The following is a 17,522-nucleotide window of genomic DNA, read 5'->3' on the forward strand; positions in this document are numbered from 1 at the left end:
GAGTTTGTTTTTGTTGTTGTTGATTGAATCCCACTTATATATTTTTTCAATATACTTTCCCCATTTTAAGGTTTCTTTTTTTTTTTTACATTTTATTCGTTTATTTGTTCAATTTTATTCATTGATTATTCATGTCTTAATTCAAACGGACAGTTATTTGACCACTAAATGTCTCTATACAGTGTAGTGCCACACAAACCAAATGCTAAAAAGCACAAAAAAGCAAACAAACTACAGAGACATGAGCCATTGTACTCCACATTTTTATGCACAACCGTTTTTTACCAGCAAGATGGCAAACAATTATGTCAGCTTCCTCTAGGTGGGGCTCATGTTATGAAAAATAATGCCTATTGTGTCGCCTCCCAATAATTTTGAAAATGCTTTCTTATATTATAGTTCACATACTTTTTTATTTTTTAAGAGTTAAGTTTGTTCAGGTGAATTGGCCGGTCCAAATTGTCCCTGGGTGTGAATGAGCGAGCGAGTTGTCTGTCCCTGTGTACCCTGCGATTGGCTGGCAACCAGTTCAGGGTGTCCCCTGCCCACTGCCCGATGATTGCTGGGATGGGCTCCAGCACCCCCGCGACCCTACTGAGGATAAGCGGTGCAGCTAATGAGATGAGATGAGATGAAGTTTGATTAACACCAGAAGGCGTTAAATAATACACACTGGCTCTTTAAATGTTACTAATGTGAAATGAGGGATGATTAGGTACTTGCACTTCTCTTGTAATCCTGCAGATGGCAGTGTTTGCCAAAAGGTGTCTCCTTTGGTCTCGCGGCGTCATACGTGTTTGAATATTATTCAAGTCTTGATAATTTCATTCAGTTTTAAAGACTTTCTTCAGGACCTAGTGTGAGAATAAAAATAAGATTCATTTTTACATTTTACCATCACCATTTGATGGTGGTTACACTTTATTTGAGCTATACTTATTTTGTTTTAAAAAAATGTGTGCAATGAAAGCTGATATTTTTCTTAGACTATAAGGTGCATATTATTAGAAGATGCAACTTCAAAGTACCCCCCTGTGAAAGATGTTTTCCATACACAAGGCACATCGAACTATAAGGCGCATTTGAAGCCGCCTGTTTGACACCTGTGACTTACAGCATAATTTCAATTACTTTGAAACTATTCATAGCCCAGGCGGATGCAGGGCTTTTCCTCCCATTGCAAATCAGCCAATGGCATCGCCCCCAGCAGGGGCCGCTCGCCTTCCAAAGTTGCATGTCACCTGTGCACCTGACTCAAAAGCTCTGCTCGTCGCCCGCATCCGAAGCCTCTCAAGACCGGGACCGGGAACATTCTTCTTTTGGAGAGAAAATCATGTTCGCTTGCACGGAGATCATCAGCATGTGTCTGCAGTCGGCCAAGCGCGAACATGTTTGTGCCCGGCAGCAGAAGCCGCAGCAGAATTTACAGCTCGGCAGCGGACGAGGGCTCAGCATCCTTCACGACGTGAGTGCGGCAATTTTCATATTTCATACTTTTGACGTCCCTTTTTATGTGGAAGAAAGGAAAACAGGGTTGTGCTGTGCTGCAAAGGGGATCAGACATGTTACCATCTGCTCTTGTGATGCAGCCACAACGGAGATGGAGGACAGTTTGTGCGCATGCTGTCACTCATACGTGGTTTGGCACTCGAACGGGTCCGTGAGACAGTTCTTCATCTCTTTTCTTACTCTGCATTGGTGACTTTCATTTTAAAATGATAGAGAGGTTGGAGAGCGTTCTCCATCCGGACACCGGTGCTGTGGAATGCTCTTCCCCCTGAGATAAGCAACCTCAGTGGAAATGTTGAAATCTAAGCTTAAAACACACTTCTATTCCATAGCATATGAATAATCTATATTTTATAATGACAATATCTGTGTATTATTTGTTATTGCAACATCCTTTGCTGTCTGGTAATCCTTAAAGGGGATGCCACATGTGCGGTCCCTTCTCAAGGTTTCTTCATTTTCCTCATGTTGAGGTTTTTGAGTTTTTCCTCGCCCTCATGTTGGTTCCAGATCAGGGGATGGTGTAATAATGGTCTGTAATAATAGTCTGTGTAATAACCTGTGAAGCTCTTTTTCTCAGCTTTTTTCCTTGCCCTCATGTTGGTTCCAGATCAGGGGATGGTGTAATAATAGTCTGAAATAATAGTCTGTGCAATAACCTGTGAAGCTCTTTTTCTCAGCTTTTTTCCTTGCCCTCATGTTGGTTCCAGATCAGGGGATGGTGTAATAATAGTCTGAAATAATAGTCTGTGCAATAACCTGTGCAGCCCTTTTTCTCAGCTTTTCACTACTTTTTTCATTTTGGTATTTTTTTCTTTTTTGTTCTCCCCCCCCCCCCCTCTTTTAGGTCATTTTGTGCATAATTTTACATAAAATTTGATCATATAGGGATAAAAGAAGCAAAAACTAGCCGAATGTCATGTCCTGCATGGTCGCCATGACGCCCAGCTGGTCCCGCCCCTTGACACCGGCTGACACAGATTGACTTAATTGCGTGTGGGATTCTTAAGGGCTCGTTTTGGGACTGCCCGTTGCCATACCATTGTTTTGTTTGACTCGAGGAAAAACCTGTTCATGTCCGTTTGTTCTGAGTTACCGCCTTTCTTTCTTGAAGACCTGTTCGTGCCAGTTTGTTCTGAGTGATTTCCTGTAAGCCTGTTTTTGTTTTGTCTTTGGTCCCTGCATGTTGGACAACTTTTATTTTCTAAATAAAAGTGACTGATCGTCTACGCGAAGATGAGTTCACCCTTCCTGCCTCTCGGTCCGTTCCGTGACACCCAAGAGCCATTTAGGACCCGAAGCAGCCGGTTCCTTTTAGTGAGCCGAGCCGAAGAAGCTGGTTCTCGAAAAACTCTACTGACTTGACTCAACTTCGTTCTACTTCGACCTTGACTTCAAAATACTGCATTTAGAACACAGCTTCAGGGGAACCTGACGCTGAAAAAATGTTTTTTTTTGTCTTTTAATCAAATCTGTTTTAACAAATACAATTTGAGAAGCCTCTTGCGCCTGCTGACTTGACATCTGCCGACGTGCAGTCAGACGGCATGCGGCGCTCTAGGAGCCGCTGTGCCGACCTTTTGCGTCCCGCTGTAAAAAGTGACATTCTAATCCGCTGACACGGTCAGCCATGAGCTCCAAAATCGAAAAATGCCTTCTCTTATAAAAGTTCACTCCAGCCCCTTTTTATCCTCCAAAAACGTGCAATTATAACTATACACAGGGTAGGATATCGAGATCATACTCATATTTTATTCCTGCAGTCCAAATTATTAAAATTGTATGATTTAGTACATGTTTTCATTGCACAACTGTTATTTAAGGTCAACAAAAACATAGTGCCGGAAAACATCCGTGAATTATTCAATCGAAAATAAGGAAATTATAACTTAAGGGGCTGTAGTGAATTCATGATCCCAAAGGTGAGAACCACCAGGAAAAGTATGTGTGTGTCTGTGTGTGGAGTCAAACTTTGGAACAATTTACAAGACCAGATCAAAGGATGTCCATCTATTCACTTGTTCAGATTAAAATACAAAAAAAAAACAATTCCTGGCGCAATACAGGGATGAAGAAAATCGGGTATGAGTGATACGAGTACGTCTAGAACTGTAACCGCGGTGTACCTGTCCCACCAAAGATCCACATTCACGCTGGACTAGATGATAAGGTTTTTTTTTTAATAGTTGCTGTGAATGAATGAGTCACAACACAACACGTGGTAAGCTTCTCTGCTGGCTTTGATCTCGTTGGCAGCTCGTTGTAGACTGCCCTAAACATATCAAAGACCTTTTCTTTTCAGTTTACATAAAATACATTTTAGAACATCAACCATCAAAATACATGTTTACATCCATTTTAACAAGATACTTTTAACAAGAGGTCGTATAGTGGCTTTTTAACGTTTACAACGAATTCAACATATTTTTCTTTAGTCTAAATTTTAACCAACATCATCTTTTTTACATATATGAGAAAATAGAAATAATAACAATAATGAGTATAAAAACGGGTACAATTTACCTACAAATGAATGAGTCACAACACAACACGTGGTAAGCTTCTCTGCTGGCTTTGATCTCTATAAGGGGAATTAGCATTTTAGCACAACATGCAACGTCCGGCAAAACTAACATAAAAGGCGACAGAAACAAAATGAAAATAAATCCTAACAGCTTGACAACATCAATCACATTACTGTGCATGTTGAGAGATTTGTCAGCTGTGGTTTTAATGTTTAAAATGAACTTTTTGCGGAGCACAAAAAGATCGTGTCTTACCGTTGGCAGCTCGTTGTAGACTGCCAAAAAGCCTCCCCTTCCTGTTGCAAAGTCTAAAGCTAAACCAAACCTTACCTCATACCAGCAGGTGGCACTGTTGGACTCATCATTGCAGAACATTTCTACAGAAACTATACAACATATTTCAGCAGGAATTTCAATAAAACAAAAGTTATTATTACACCCGTTACAGAACTATGATTAACTTTGTGTTATATCAAAACTGTTATTATGAATCGTATTACAATTGTTGTTATATAATTGATGTGTTTAATAGGGAAGATGAAGGGGTAGGGAATATAAGCATTTTTTTCTGACTCCCCTTTTTCCAACATATTATGTAATATTATTTTGTTGTTGAGTTATTGTTTTTGTTCTGGTTTTATTTTAATGTTCGAATAAAGTTTTCAGGGCAGCACGGTGGCACAGTGGTTAGCGCGTGTGCGGCACAGTTCTGAGGTCGTGGGAACCTCCTGCGTGGGTTCAAATCCAGCTCCCGGCCTTACTGTGCGGAGTTTGTATGTTCTCCCCGTGCTTGCGTGGGTTTCCTCCGGGCACTCCGGTTTCCTCCCACATTCCAAAGACATGCATTTCAGGTGAATTGGCCGGTCCAAATTGTCCCTAGGTGTGACTGAGCGAGTGAGTTGTCTGTCCCCGTGTGCCCTGCGATTGGCTGGCAACCAGTTCAGGGTGTCCCCTGACCATTGCCCGATGATTGCTGGGATGGGCTCCAGCACCCCCGCGACCCTACTGAGGATAAGCGGTGCAGCTAATGAGATGAGATGAGATAAAGTTTTCATTCATTCATTCATTCATTGAGAATTATATTAATGAATTAAATGCATGTATGTATTTATTCATCTTGTTATTGATTTGTTTTACAGGAAAAACAACAAACTAACTTTCAATTCATTATATTATACATCAATGTAGCGAAAAATGAGCAGTTTTTTAAGCTAACCACCTGGCTACCTCTTTAGCTTTGTAGCTAGCCATCTTCCTTCCTTTTTAGTTATCAAGCAATTTTTGTCTTTTTTGCATACTATCTAGCTAACCAGTTTTCATGGTTATCAAGCTAAAATCTGACCTCCCTTCTAGCTATCTATCTAGGTTTTTTTGTTAGCCTTCTATCCAGCTATTTAATTGGCTTTTTCACTTTTAGCTAGCGACCTAGCTCCCTTTCAGTGTTATACAAATAAACATGACTTGAATTGACTTGTCTACCTGTTTACCTATCCAGCTAACTATCAAACTACCTTTTAGCTCTTCAGCAAACCATGTAGCTAACTTGCTAACTTAGAAATGTTGTTGAGTTATTTTTTTTGTTCTGTTTTTATTTTAATGTTCGAATAAAGTTTTCATTCATTCATTCATTCATTCAATGAGAATTATATTAATGAATTAAATGCATGTATGTATTTATTCATCTTGTTATTGATTTGTTTTACAGGAAAAATAAAAAAGAAATAACTTTCAATTCATTATATTATAAATCAATGTAGCGAAAAATGAGCAGTTTTTTAAGCTAACCACCTGGCTACCTCTTTAGCTTTGTAGCTAGCCATCTTCCTTCCTTTTTAGTTATCAAGCAATTTTTGTCTTTTTTTGCATACTATCTAGCTAACCAGTTTTCATGGTTATCAAGCTAAAATCTGACCTCCCTTCTAGCTATCTATCTAGGTTTTTTTGTTAGCCTTCTATCCAGCTATTTAATTGGCTTTTTCACTTTTAGCTAGCGACCTAGCTCCCTTTCAGTGTTATACAAATAAACATGACTTGAATTGACTTGTCTACCTGTTTACCTATCCAGCTAACTATCAAACTACCTTTTAGCTCTTCAGCAAACCATGTAGCTAACTTGCTAACTTAGAAATGTTGTTGAGTTATTTTTTTTGTTCTGTTTTTATTTTAATGTTCGAATAAAGTTTTCATTCATTCATTCATTCATTCAATGAGAATTATATTAATGAATTAAATGCATGTATGTATTTATTCATCTTGTTATTGATTTGTTTTACAGGAAAAATAAAAAAGAAATAACTTTCAATTCATTATATTATAAATCAATGTAGCGAAAAATGAGCAGTTTTTTAAGCTAACCACCTGGCTACCTCTTTAGCTTTGTAGCTAGCCATCTTCCTTCCTTTTAGTTATCAAGCATTTTTTGTCTTTTTTTGCATACTATCCAGCTAACCAGTTTTCATGGTTATCAAGCTAAAATCTGACCTCCTTTCTAGCTATCTATCTAGGTTTTTTTTGTTAGCCTTCTATCCAGCTATTTAATTGGCTTTTTCCCTTTTAGCTAGCGACCTAGCTCCCTTTCAGTGTTATACAAATAAACATGACTTGAATTGACTTGTCTACCTGTTTACCTATCCAGCTAACTATCAAACTACCTTTTAGCTCTTCAGCAAACCATGTAGCTAACTTGCTAACTTAGAAATGTTGTTGAGTTATTTTTTTTGTTCTGTTTTTATTTTAATGTTCGAATAAAGTTTTCATTCATTCATTCATTCATTCATTCAATGAGAATTATATTAATGAATTAAATGCATGTATGTATTTATTCATCTTGTTATTGATTTGTTTTACAGGAAAAATAAAAAAGAAATAACTTTCAATTCATTATATTATAAATCAATGTAGCGAAAAATGAGCAGTTTTTTAAGCTAACCACCTGGCTACCTCTTTAGCTTTGTAGCTAGCCATCTTCCTTCCTTTTTAGTTATCAAGCAATTTTTGTCTTTTTTTGCATACTATCTAGCTAACCAGTTTTCATGGTTATCAAGCTAAAATCTGACCTCCTTTCTAGCTATCTATCTAGGTTTTTTTGTTAGCCTTCTATCCAGCTATTTAATTGGCTTTTTCACTTTTAGCTAGCGACCTAGCTCCCTTTCAGTGTTATACAAATAAACATGACTTGAATTGACTTGTCTACCTGCTCCAGCTAACTATCAAACTACCTATTAGCTCTTTAGCAAACAGGGTTGGGTAGGGTTACTTTAACCTGATTACTTTCAATTATTTTTGGATTACTCCAATACCAACTATGCTAATAAAAGACAAAAGAAACTAAATATGAATAAAATGACTACATTTTGTGCAGGATTGGGGAGTAAAGGGAATACCTGGAATGGCAAAAATGATGTTGGCAAGCTGTTTGGATTTATTTTCATTTTGTGTCTGTCGCATTTGATGTTCGTTTTGCCGGAGATCAAATAGATCAAAGCCAGGAGAGAAAGCTTACCACGTGTTGTGAGTCATCATTGTATTCATATTTAGTTTATTTTGTCTTTTAGCATATTTGGTATTGGAGCAATCCAAAAGTCATTAAAAGTAATCCAGTTAAAGTAACCCTACCCCACCCCAAACCATGTAGCTAACTTGCTAACTTGGAAATGTTGTTGAGTTATTGTTTTTGTTCTGTTTTTATTTTAATGTTCGAATAAAGTTTTCATTCATTCATTCATTCATTCATTCATTTTTCCGGCACCTGTAAAGGGCGAGTGTCAGCTCCGCACAACTTCATAGGAAGAGGCAAGGTTTTCATTAGATGTCACCTTGCTTGTGAGTGCAGCTGTCGAGAAACACCTCAGCAAGATGTCAACTTTGACATTGTTGACATGAAAAAGAAACTGTGTGTTCTTAATCAGCAGACGGCCTTGACAGCTCTTGAAAAGACAAAGAATTTAATTTGGTCCGTGAGAAAAGCCTGAGAGAAACACAAGGCACAAAGTGACATCACGTCAAACAATGACCTGCTGTTTTAAATACAGTGGAACCCCGCTAGTTCGCGGTTCCACTTTTGCGGGTTCAGAGCTTTGTGGGTCTAAAAAATATACCTTACCTTCTCAATAAAAGCATTTATTGACTTGACGCCAATGAGCGCGAGCTTATGTCAACTGAGGACACTGTGTGGACACTCTTATTGTGAAGGGAGGGGGAGGCCCTGACACAATGCTTAGTCATGGTGAGTTACCGCTTCGCTCACCCCTCCTCCTTCAACTCCTCCCACCTCACCCCCTTCTTATGTGGCGCTGTTTATCATGGAGAAACTCGGCGACGCGAAGAAAGTATATTCTCTTCTGTCACATTTCATCTCAAGTTCGACTTTATTATACCAAAAGCGAGCGGTTGTTTGTACTACCTAAACACGGCTAATTGTGTGTGGTTTCGTGTAGCTAGCTAAAGTATGTTGTTATTGTCAGAAGGTAGCTCTTTCACTTTCATTAAAATGAACACAGACCATTTTTTTAACTGTTGTTTCCCAAAACGCTTCACAAACACTCATCAAATATCACGTTTTCACTGTTTTTATTTTCAATATGTAAGCGGTAGTGTTAACAAGCAAAATAAACTGCGATGGCTGCATGGGGTTGAGAGCGGTTAAAGGGGCGCCGCTACTTCGCGGATTTTCAGTTTTCGCGGGTGGTCTCGGTCCCCATTAACCGCGCTAACCAAGGGATTACTGTACGTCCTTTGGATGTTGTCAAAGCTGAGCATTACTCCCAAAGCAAAGAACCCACTGTAGCTTTGTATCCTGAATACCATTTATAAACCAGAGATCATTAGTGGAAACAGTTATCTCAATGTTATTTTACTTAAATAGAAGTCACAGACACACTTTTTTAGGTAATACATTGCATTCACATTTACTCAAGTTGGTTTGGAATCAGGGCAGCACGGCGTATAAGCGGTTTGCGCGTGTGCGGCATAGTTCTGAGGTCATGAGATCAAACCTCCTGTGTGGAGTTTGCATGTTCTCCCTGTGCTTGCATGGGTTCCCTCCGGGCACTCCGGTTTCCTCCAACATTCCAAAAACATGCCAGTTGATCGGCCGGTCCAAATTGTCTCTAGGTGTGAATAATCGACTGGGTTGTTTGCTCCAGCACCCCCGCGGCCCTACTGAGGATAAGCGGTGCCGATAATAGATGGATGGATGTTACTTCATTTAAAATGTAATTCACTTACCACTGAGATTACTGACACCAAAAAGTAGTGCAATATTCTGAAAGTAACTACATTTTCAGTGATTTTAGGCTCTGATTAATTCTGTCCTCTCTCTCTCTCATTTACAGATTTTTCGTCGAGCAGACAAAAACGGTAAGTGAACATTTAAGGCTTAACAGAGTATTTTTTATGATGAATGCATGTCATGTCCCTGCCTGTACCACTATTTACTTTTAAAACCAATGAAGCAGTAACGCAATATACCGTATATTTCGTACTACAAGCCGCTACATTTTTGCTGTATTTTAAACACTGCAGCTTTAAATGCCAGGCAGCTTATTCTTTTTTTTCGTGGTCACACTGAGCAAAATGGCAAGCTGCTCTTTTTGTCATGGAGCGAAACGAGAAACAGGAAAAAAGGACCCATTCGCGTAGACGTACTCACAATTTATTGGGGAAAGAGTTGGAGGGCGCACAATCGATCCGGGAATCGATGGTCGCAGGAATGGATTGGAAATCCACTCAAAAGAAAATAATGTCCAAAAACAAAGGGATCAGACCAAAAACAAAACAGGATCAAAAGCTGGCAAATTTACAGACTAGGCATTTCTCAAGTCAAACAGAACTTGGAGAATTCCTCACAGAAGGTTCACAAAGTTTAACAAACGCTCAGGCAAAGCACAGTTAGAAGGAACGTGTTTAAGTACTCCAAAAAGCAATCAGTCAATGCGCCTCAGCCGGTGTCCATGGGCGGGACCAATTGGGCGCTGCGGCAACCGCGCCAGAATCCAACACCACCCGGCTGGGACCGACTGGGCGCCATGGCAACCCTTTTCCACACCGCATGTGCTCTAACACAGCAGTGACGTTTGGAAACATTTATGACGCCCTTTGAGAGAAATAAATCCACGTCTTTGCCAACAATGTTCACATTAAAACCTAAACGGGAGGTTCGCCCGAATTTATTGAATATTTGCAAGATATTCACCACATTCCAACTATTTTATCTACAAATCAAGGGGTTAATCTATGAATGAATAAATAAATGGATGAAAACTCTATTCGAACATCAAAATGAAAAAAACAGAACAGAAACAATAACTCAACAGCAAAATAACGTTACATAATATGTTCGAAAGGGTTAGTAAGAAGCAAATATATATATATATATATATATATATATATATATATATATATATATATATATATATATATATATATATATATATATATATATATATATACAAATGTATGATATTAATAATTACAGTTTTAGTATAAAAATAGCAACAATAACACAAAATTAACTAGACGCACTATTCCCAATTTCTCGTATCACTCATACTCGATTTTCTTCATCTCTGTACTCCGCCAGGAATGTTTTTTTGTATTTAATTTTAACAAGTCAATATTTGGACATTGTTTGATCTTTTAAATTGTTCCAAAGTTTGACTCCACATACAGACACACACATACTTTTCCTGGTGGTTCTCACCTTTGGGATTATAATTTATACATCCCAAATGAACAGCAGTGGAAGTTATCCATCAAAGATGCTACAATTCTCTTTCCGATTCATGGGCTTCAATGTTAGGTCATTGAACTTTCCTTTAATACTCGAGAAACAATAACAAGCGAATGCAATTTTGTCCATTACCATGGAAACAATCAATGACAACAAAGGCACAAGTCAAGTCAAGTCCGATTTATTTATGACGACCTTAATCACAAAAATGTCTCAAAGGACTGCACAGGATTACAATGACACCATGACCTGATCTTAAACCAACATCCGGGCAAGGAACAACTCAAAACCTCAGCGTGAGGAAAAAGAGAAACCTTGAGAAGGGACCTCACAAGTGGTATCCCCCTTTCAGGATGACCAGGGTGAATTACATTTAGCATTACAGTACACAAACATAGTAAACACTAGGTAAGATGTTGAAAATTTGTCCGGAAAGTGCATGACAGCAGCGACACCCCCAGCCTGTAAACTAGTCAAGAAAGTCTATGACGGCCACGACGCAGTTTCCCATCTCTGCCAGCCGGTCCATGCAGGCGCTCACATGCTTCAGGTCAAACGCTGGTCCGCTTGGTGTTGTCATGTCGAAATTTAGGGCTCACATTTTACGCAACGCAGCCCTTTGCGTTTTCGCCTGGCGCAATAGTAAATATGTGCTCGTCCTTGTTGTTGCAATGTTGAATAGACACCTGATCCAAAACACGTGAGGAGCAGAACTGAGAACAACGCACTCATGCGTCAGGTATATGTTCTGCAGCCAAAGACTCCGATGCCAAACTCCCCACGCCAGGTGTGAATGTGAATTAGTTAATTTTTGTGGATTTTAAGCCTGCGATTTAAGAACCACTGAGGCTTGTAGAAAGACAAAATTGAGCTACATTCTTAAATTTGAGCGTGCGGCTTTTAATCACTCTGTAGCATGGAATCTAAGGTTGGTAAATTGTCGGAAACATATGTTGGCCTGGACAGGGATGGGCGCCACCAGGCTGTACACCACAGGAAATGGTGCCCCTATGACCCTAGTGGTTAAGGTATTCAACCACCCAATCGACCAACCGACCAACCAACCAACCAACCAACCAACCAAACAACATACCAACCAAACAACCAACACACCAACCAACCAACCAACCAACCAAATAAACAAACAAACAAATAAACAAACAAACAAACAAACAAATAAAAAAACAAATAAACAAACAAACAAACAAACAAACAAACAAACAACATACCAACCAACCAACCAACCAAACAAACAAACAAACAAACAAACAACCTACCAACCAACCAACCAACCAACCAAACAAACAAACAAACAAACAAACAAACAAACAAACATACAAACAACCAACATACCAACCAACCAACCAACCAACCAAACAAACAAACAAACAACACACCAACCAAACAACCAACATACCAACCAACCAACCAACCAACCATTAAACGAACGTAATCAGTAGAATAACTTGCTTACTAAGTTACTTCATCAACGTAACTGCGGTAACACTGGTGATATATTGCTTAAAATGTGTTTCTTCCTGGCTCTTGTACTTTTAATTGGAATTGTCAAGAGGGGACCGGACCAGAACGGAGGCAGGAGGCAGGAAGGGAGAACTCAATTGCGTTGACGATCAAACTTTTATTTACCAAAATAAAAGTCGTCCAAAACTCAGGGACAAGACAGAACAAACAGGCTTTAACAAAAACGTGCAAACACAGGTTTCTTCCGACTCAAACAAAACAGGACAGAGCAAAACAGAACGGGAAATGCAGACAGAAAATGCAATGAGCCAGCACCCGCAAAACCCACAACCCACCCTTAAGTAGCACACACGCAATTAGCTGATCTACTGCAGCCGTGCCCAGGGGGCGGGGCCAGCCGGTCGCCACGGCGACCATGCTGGACGTGACAGGAATGATTGTAACTTCCAATATTGTCAATTAAAAAATATGATACAATTTCAATGAAGTTTCTCAGCTCTCCTAATAGTAGGCTAATACAGCTAATACAGATTATAAGGCTTCTATAAAGCTTTTATTTTTTTTCGGGGCTCCAGGCAATTTCGTTTTTTGATTTTTGGGGTGTGATTGGGCTCTTTCGATATTTCGAGTTGCCAACCCCTGGCCGAGAATAATCCTCCTGTGTTTGAAGTAATCGCTAGAGATGATGATCTTCTTACCGGTTGCACACGCCCTGCTCTATTTATTTTCTGTCCGGCTGAAATAAGATGCCAAAACAAATCAAGTCGCAGCAGTCGTCTTTGGGGACATTGTTGCATTCACCGGCTTTGTCATCAGTATATTTCAAAGCAACTGCCTACCACCGTGAATTGAATAGATTCTCACTGAGGTTGTGCACCCGGTTGCACTCGTGCGTAAGTTTTATTGTAATGAGGTTGGCTGAGTAGACCTTCACGAAACCCTCGTAAACAGTGGCAAATTGTGGCGCAGAGGGAGGCGCATCAGAACCATGACACAAATCTTTCTTCGTCCCTCCCACCCTAACACTGAGTACCGGCTCCTCCCAAGGTTGTGCGCTGAGCCCCCTGCTTTTTACCCTCTACACCAGGGGTGTCAAACTCATTTCAACCCGGGGGCCACACGATAGAACAAACATTCTGTCGGGGGCCGGACGAGTAGATTAAAGAGAAAGAAAAAGAGAGATAAAGAAATAAGAGAAAGAGGGAGGGAAAAGGAGAGAGAGAGCGGGACAAAGATAGAAAAAGATAGCGAGGGAGAGAGCGTGAGAAACAAAAGAGATAAAAAGAGAAGTCGTGAGAGAGGGGGAAAGAAAGGGAGCGGAAGAAAGAAATCCAAAGAGAAAGAGAAAGACGGAAGGAGAGAAATGAAAGTGCGAAGGATAGGAAAAAAAAAAGAGAGAGAGAGAGAGAGAGAGAGAGAGAGAAAGAGAAAGAGAAAGAGAGAGAGAAAGAGAAAGAGAAAGAGAGAGAGAAACAGAGAGAGACAGAGGAAGAAAGAAAGAGAGACAGAGAAAGAAAGAGAGAGAGACAGAGAAAGAAAGAAAGAAAGAAAGAAAGAAAGAAAGAGGGACATAGAAAGAGACAGGGAAAAAGAAAGAGAGACAGAGAAAGAGACAGAGACAGAGAGAAAGAAAGAAAGAAAGAAAGAAAGAAAGAAAGAGGGACATAGAAAGAGACAGGGAAAAAAGAAAGAGAGACAGAGACAGAGAGAAAGAAAGAAAGACAGAAAGAGAAAAAGAGAGAAAGAGAGAGAGCGAAAGAGAGAGGAATACAAGTACGGTGTCTTTGTGAGAGGACATATTTCAACCTGCAGCTTGTTTTTCTCTTGCGCTTCTCTGAGTGTTGTTTCGCGGGCCGGATTCAATCCCTTGGCGGGCCTGATCTGGCCCGCGGGCCGCCTGTTTGACACCTGTGCTCTACACCTCCGACTGCTCACCGACCCACCTCACGAACACAATCATTAAGTTCGCCGACGATACCACCTTGATCGGCCTCATCTCTGAAGGGGACGAGGCGGCGTACAGGGATGAGGTGGAGTCACTAACAACGTGGTGTTCGAAAAACCACCTCATACTGAACACCAGACCTTTCTATACCCAGCCACTTCATCTAGCTCATCCGAGAGGATCCTGAGACGTTCCCAGGCCAGCTTAGGGAGATATTCTCTCCAGGGTGTCCTGGTTCGACTCTGGGGCTTCATACCGGTGGGACATGCCCAGAACACCTCCCAAGGGAGGTGTCCAAGGGAGGTGTCCAGAGGCATCTTTATCAGATGCCCGAGCCACCTCAACTGGCTCCTCTCAATGCATAGGAGCAGCGGCTCTACACCGAGTCCCTCCCGGATGACTGAACTTCTCAACTTATCTCTAAGGAAGACCCCAGCCACCCTGCGGAGGAAACTTACAGTATTTCAGCCACTTGTATCTGGGATTGTGTTCTTAAAGATAATAAAGATATTCTGGACCCGTTCATCGGCCTCATCTCTGAAGGGGACGAGGCGGCGTACAGGGATGAGGCGGAGTCACTGACAACGTGGTGTTCGAAAAACCACCTCATACTGAACACCACAAAAACAAAAGAACTGATACTGGACTTCAGAAGGAATGGCAGGAATCCAGGAGACTGTGTAGAGAGAGTCCACTCTTTCAAATTTCTGGGTGTGCACATCTCCGACGACCTCTCCTGGTCTGCAAACATCAGAGCGGTGGTAGGGAAGGCCCAGCAGCGACTGCATTTCCTGAGAGTGCTCGTAAAATGACTAAATTTTGAGCAGGCTTAGGGAGTAACGGAATACATGGAAGGGCAAAAATGATGTTGGATTTATTTTCATTTTGTTTCTGTCGCATTTGATGTTCGTTTTGCCGGAGATCAAAGAGATCAAAGCCAGGCGAGAGCGCTTACCGCGTGTTGTGAGTCATCATTTTATTGATATTGAGTTTCTTTTGTCTTTTATTAGCATATTTGGTATTGGAGTAATCCAAAAGTAATTGAAAGTAATCCAGTTAAAGTAACCCTACCCAACCCTGGAAACCACACGTCTGCTTCGGAAATAAGTGCAAGTAGATCGATCCAAATATCAACAATATCGATACGGAGTGAGTACTTGGATCGGATGAAGACCGATATTGTCTTACCATTTGAACTATCACTTATTGCAGGGGTGTCAAACTCATTTTGACTCGGGGGGCCACATGATGGAACAAACATTCTCTCGGGGGCTGGACTAGTAGATTAAAGAGAAAGAAAAAGAGAGATAAAGAATTAAGAGAAAGAGGAAGGGAAAAGAAGAGAGAGGGCGGGTTGAAGAAAGAGAGCGAGGGAGAGAGCGTGAGAAAAAAAAGATAAAAAAGTCGTGAGAGAGGAGGAAAAGAAAGGGAGAGGAAGAAAGAAATTCAAAGAGAAATAGAAAGACAGAAGGAGAGAAAAGAGAAAAGAAAGCGCAAAGGGGTATGAAGAGAGAAAGAGAAAAAGAGAGAAAAGGAAAAAATCAAGTTAGAACAAAAGAAGTTAAAAAGACACAGAGAGAGAAAGAGACAAAGGGCAAGAAAGGAAGAGAAAAAGAGAGACACAGAGAGTGAAAGAGACAGAGACAGAGAGCGGGAGAAAAGATGTGGAAGAGATAGAGAGAGAGAGAGAGAGAGAGAGAGAGAGAGAGAGAGAGAGAGAGAGAGAGAGAGAGAGAGAGAGAGAGAGAAAGAAAGAAATACAAATACAGTGTCTTTGTGAGAGGCACCCGGCTTTGGCATCACCAAGATGACATATTTCTTTTCTGTTTCTTTTGTCTTTTATTGACATATTTGGTATTGGAGTAATCCAAAAGTAATTGAAAGTAATCCAGTTAAAGTAACCCTACCCAACCCTGTTTGTCATATACTCTGATTGATAAGGGTTACCTTATTTTTTCAGTAGCTTCTGAGGAATCTGGGATTCCTATTCAACACACTTTACTTATCTCAGTTTCTACGTCACATTGTTAAAGCTAAATGTAAATGACAAAGGTGGCTTATTCAGATAATTTATTTCCTCTTTTTGCAGTCTTTCTCTACGTAATGACACTTAAATATGCATTTTTTTGAAGTCAGGGAAAATAATTTTTCTTTTGGTAGTTTGTCTCTCATTTGTCGGATTGAACCTTGCTGGTCAAGTCGAAACAATGTTCCCTGTGATTTTCCTTACGGGCCTGAGCGTTCACACAAAGTGGGTAAGCAACGCTTGAAACAACAGTGAGCAACAGCAATCCCAAGTGTGGCAACTAAATCATTATCAAACATGTCCAAAACCTGACATAACGTTACATTTTGTTGAGTTTCCGGCAATGAAAAATCACTTTTTCACTTTTGAATGAATTGACTAATGTATTATTGCAAAGGTTGTACGGCCTAAATACGTCATTTGTTTTTACAACAATTCTTTCACAAGGATTTCTTTTTTTTTCCTGGTATCTTTTGTCGCATAATACTAACATTTTGGGGGGCTTATCTTTTTTTCCCTTAAAAAAAATCTCATCGTGTTTATTTTTTCCTAGCTGTTACTTTTTACTTTTTTAACTTTCCTTTCTTCCTTTTCTGGCTTTTTTCTGAATTTTTCCTTCATTTTTCTCTTTTGTTTCTTTTTTTCTCTGCTTTTCACTACTTTTTCATTTTGGTATTTTTTTTTTTTTTGTTCTATTCCCTCTTCCTTGTAGTCATTTTGTGCATGATTTTACATAATATTTGGTCATATAGGGTTGAAAGAAGTAAAAACAACCTGAAGAGCCGTTTAAGACCCGAAAGAGCCGTTTCCTTTTAGTGAGCCGAGCCGAAGAAGCCGGTTCTCGAAAAACTCTACTGACTTTACTCAACTTTGTCCTACTTCAACCTTGACTTCCAAATACCGCATTTAGAACACAGCGTCAGGGGAACCCGTGTATTTTGACTTTCTTGCACTGTAACTTTGACTTAATTTGCTTCCTAATGATTTTTGTGAGCTGGCTAGATTTTCTTGTGCGCGGAAAAGCTCTGGGTAGTGCGCAATTGTGCACACACGTAGTTTAGGGGGAACATTGCGCTGGCTAGATTTCCTTGTGCGCTGAGAACGTGCAGGCACTGCGCGATTGCGCACGAGCGCAGCTTTGAGGGAACATTGAGTCGAAGTCATTCCTTTTTCAACTTTGCAACTTGGATGTTTGAGTTGAAATAGGTCATCAAGTCATTGACTTTATTTAGATTAATGTGAGGAAACTCACTAGGCAATCAGACACAGATCTAGAAAACTGATTGGTCAACACAAAGGACAGGA

At 40.1% G+C, this 17,522-nt stretch overlaps 1 protein-coding gene across 2 annotated transcripts in view; it reads left to right on the forward strand.

Annotated features, from left to right (window-relative positions):
- The window catches only part of necab3 (N-terminal EF-hand calcium binding protein 3), a 53,598-nt gene that overhangs the window by 2,663 nt on the left and 33,413 nt on the right, over positions 1-17,522 (forward strand). Inside the window, exons 1-2 of one of the 2 annotated variants that reach the window (XM_088337289.1) lie at positions 1,238-1,465; positions 9,368-9,392. In XM_088337289.1, the coding sequence (XP_088193415.1) occupies positions 1,334-1,465; positions 9,368-9,392 (157 nt within the window). In that variant the 5' untranslated portion in view covers positions 1,238-1,333. Of the gene's footprint in view, positions 1-1,237; positions 1,466-9,367; positions 9,393-17,522 lie in introns of those variants that run through there. The other variant, XM_088337290.1, reaches the window with a different exon arrangement.

This window comes from Urocampus carinirostris, chromosome 6 (genome assembly GCF_059441175.1).
Source record: "Urocampus carinirostris isolate Australia breed hairy pipefish chromosome 6, RoL_Ucar_1.0, whole genome shotgun sequence".
NCBI classification, from domain to species: domain Eukaryota; kingdom Metazoa; phylum Chordata; class Actinopteri; order Syngnathiformes; family Syngnathidae; genus Urocampus; species Urocampus carinirostris.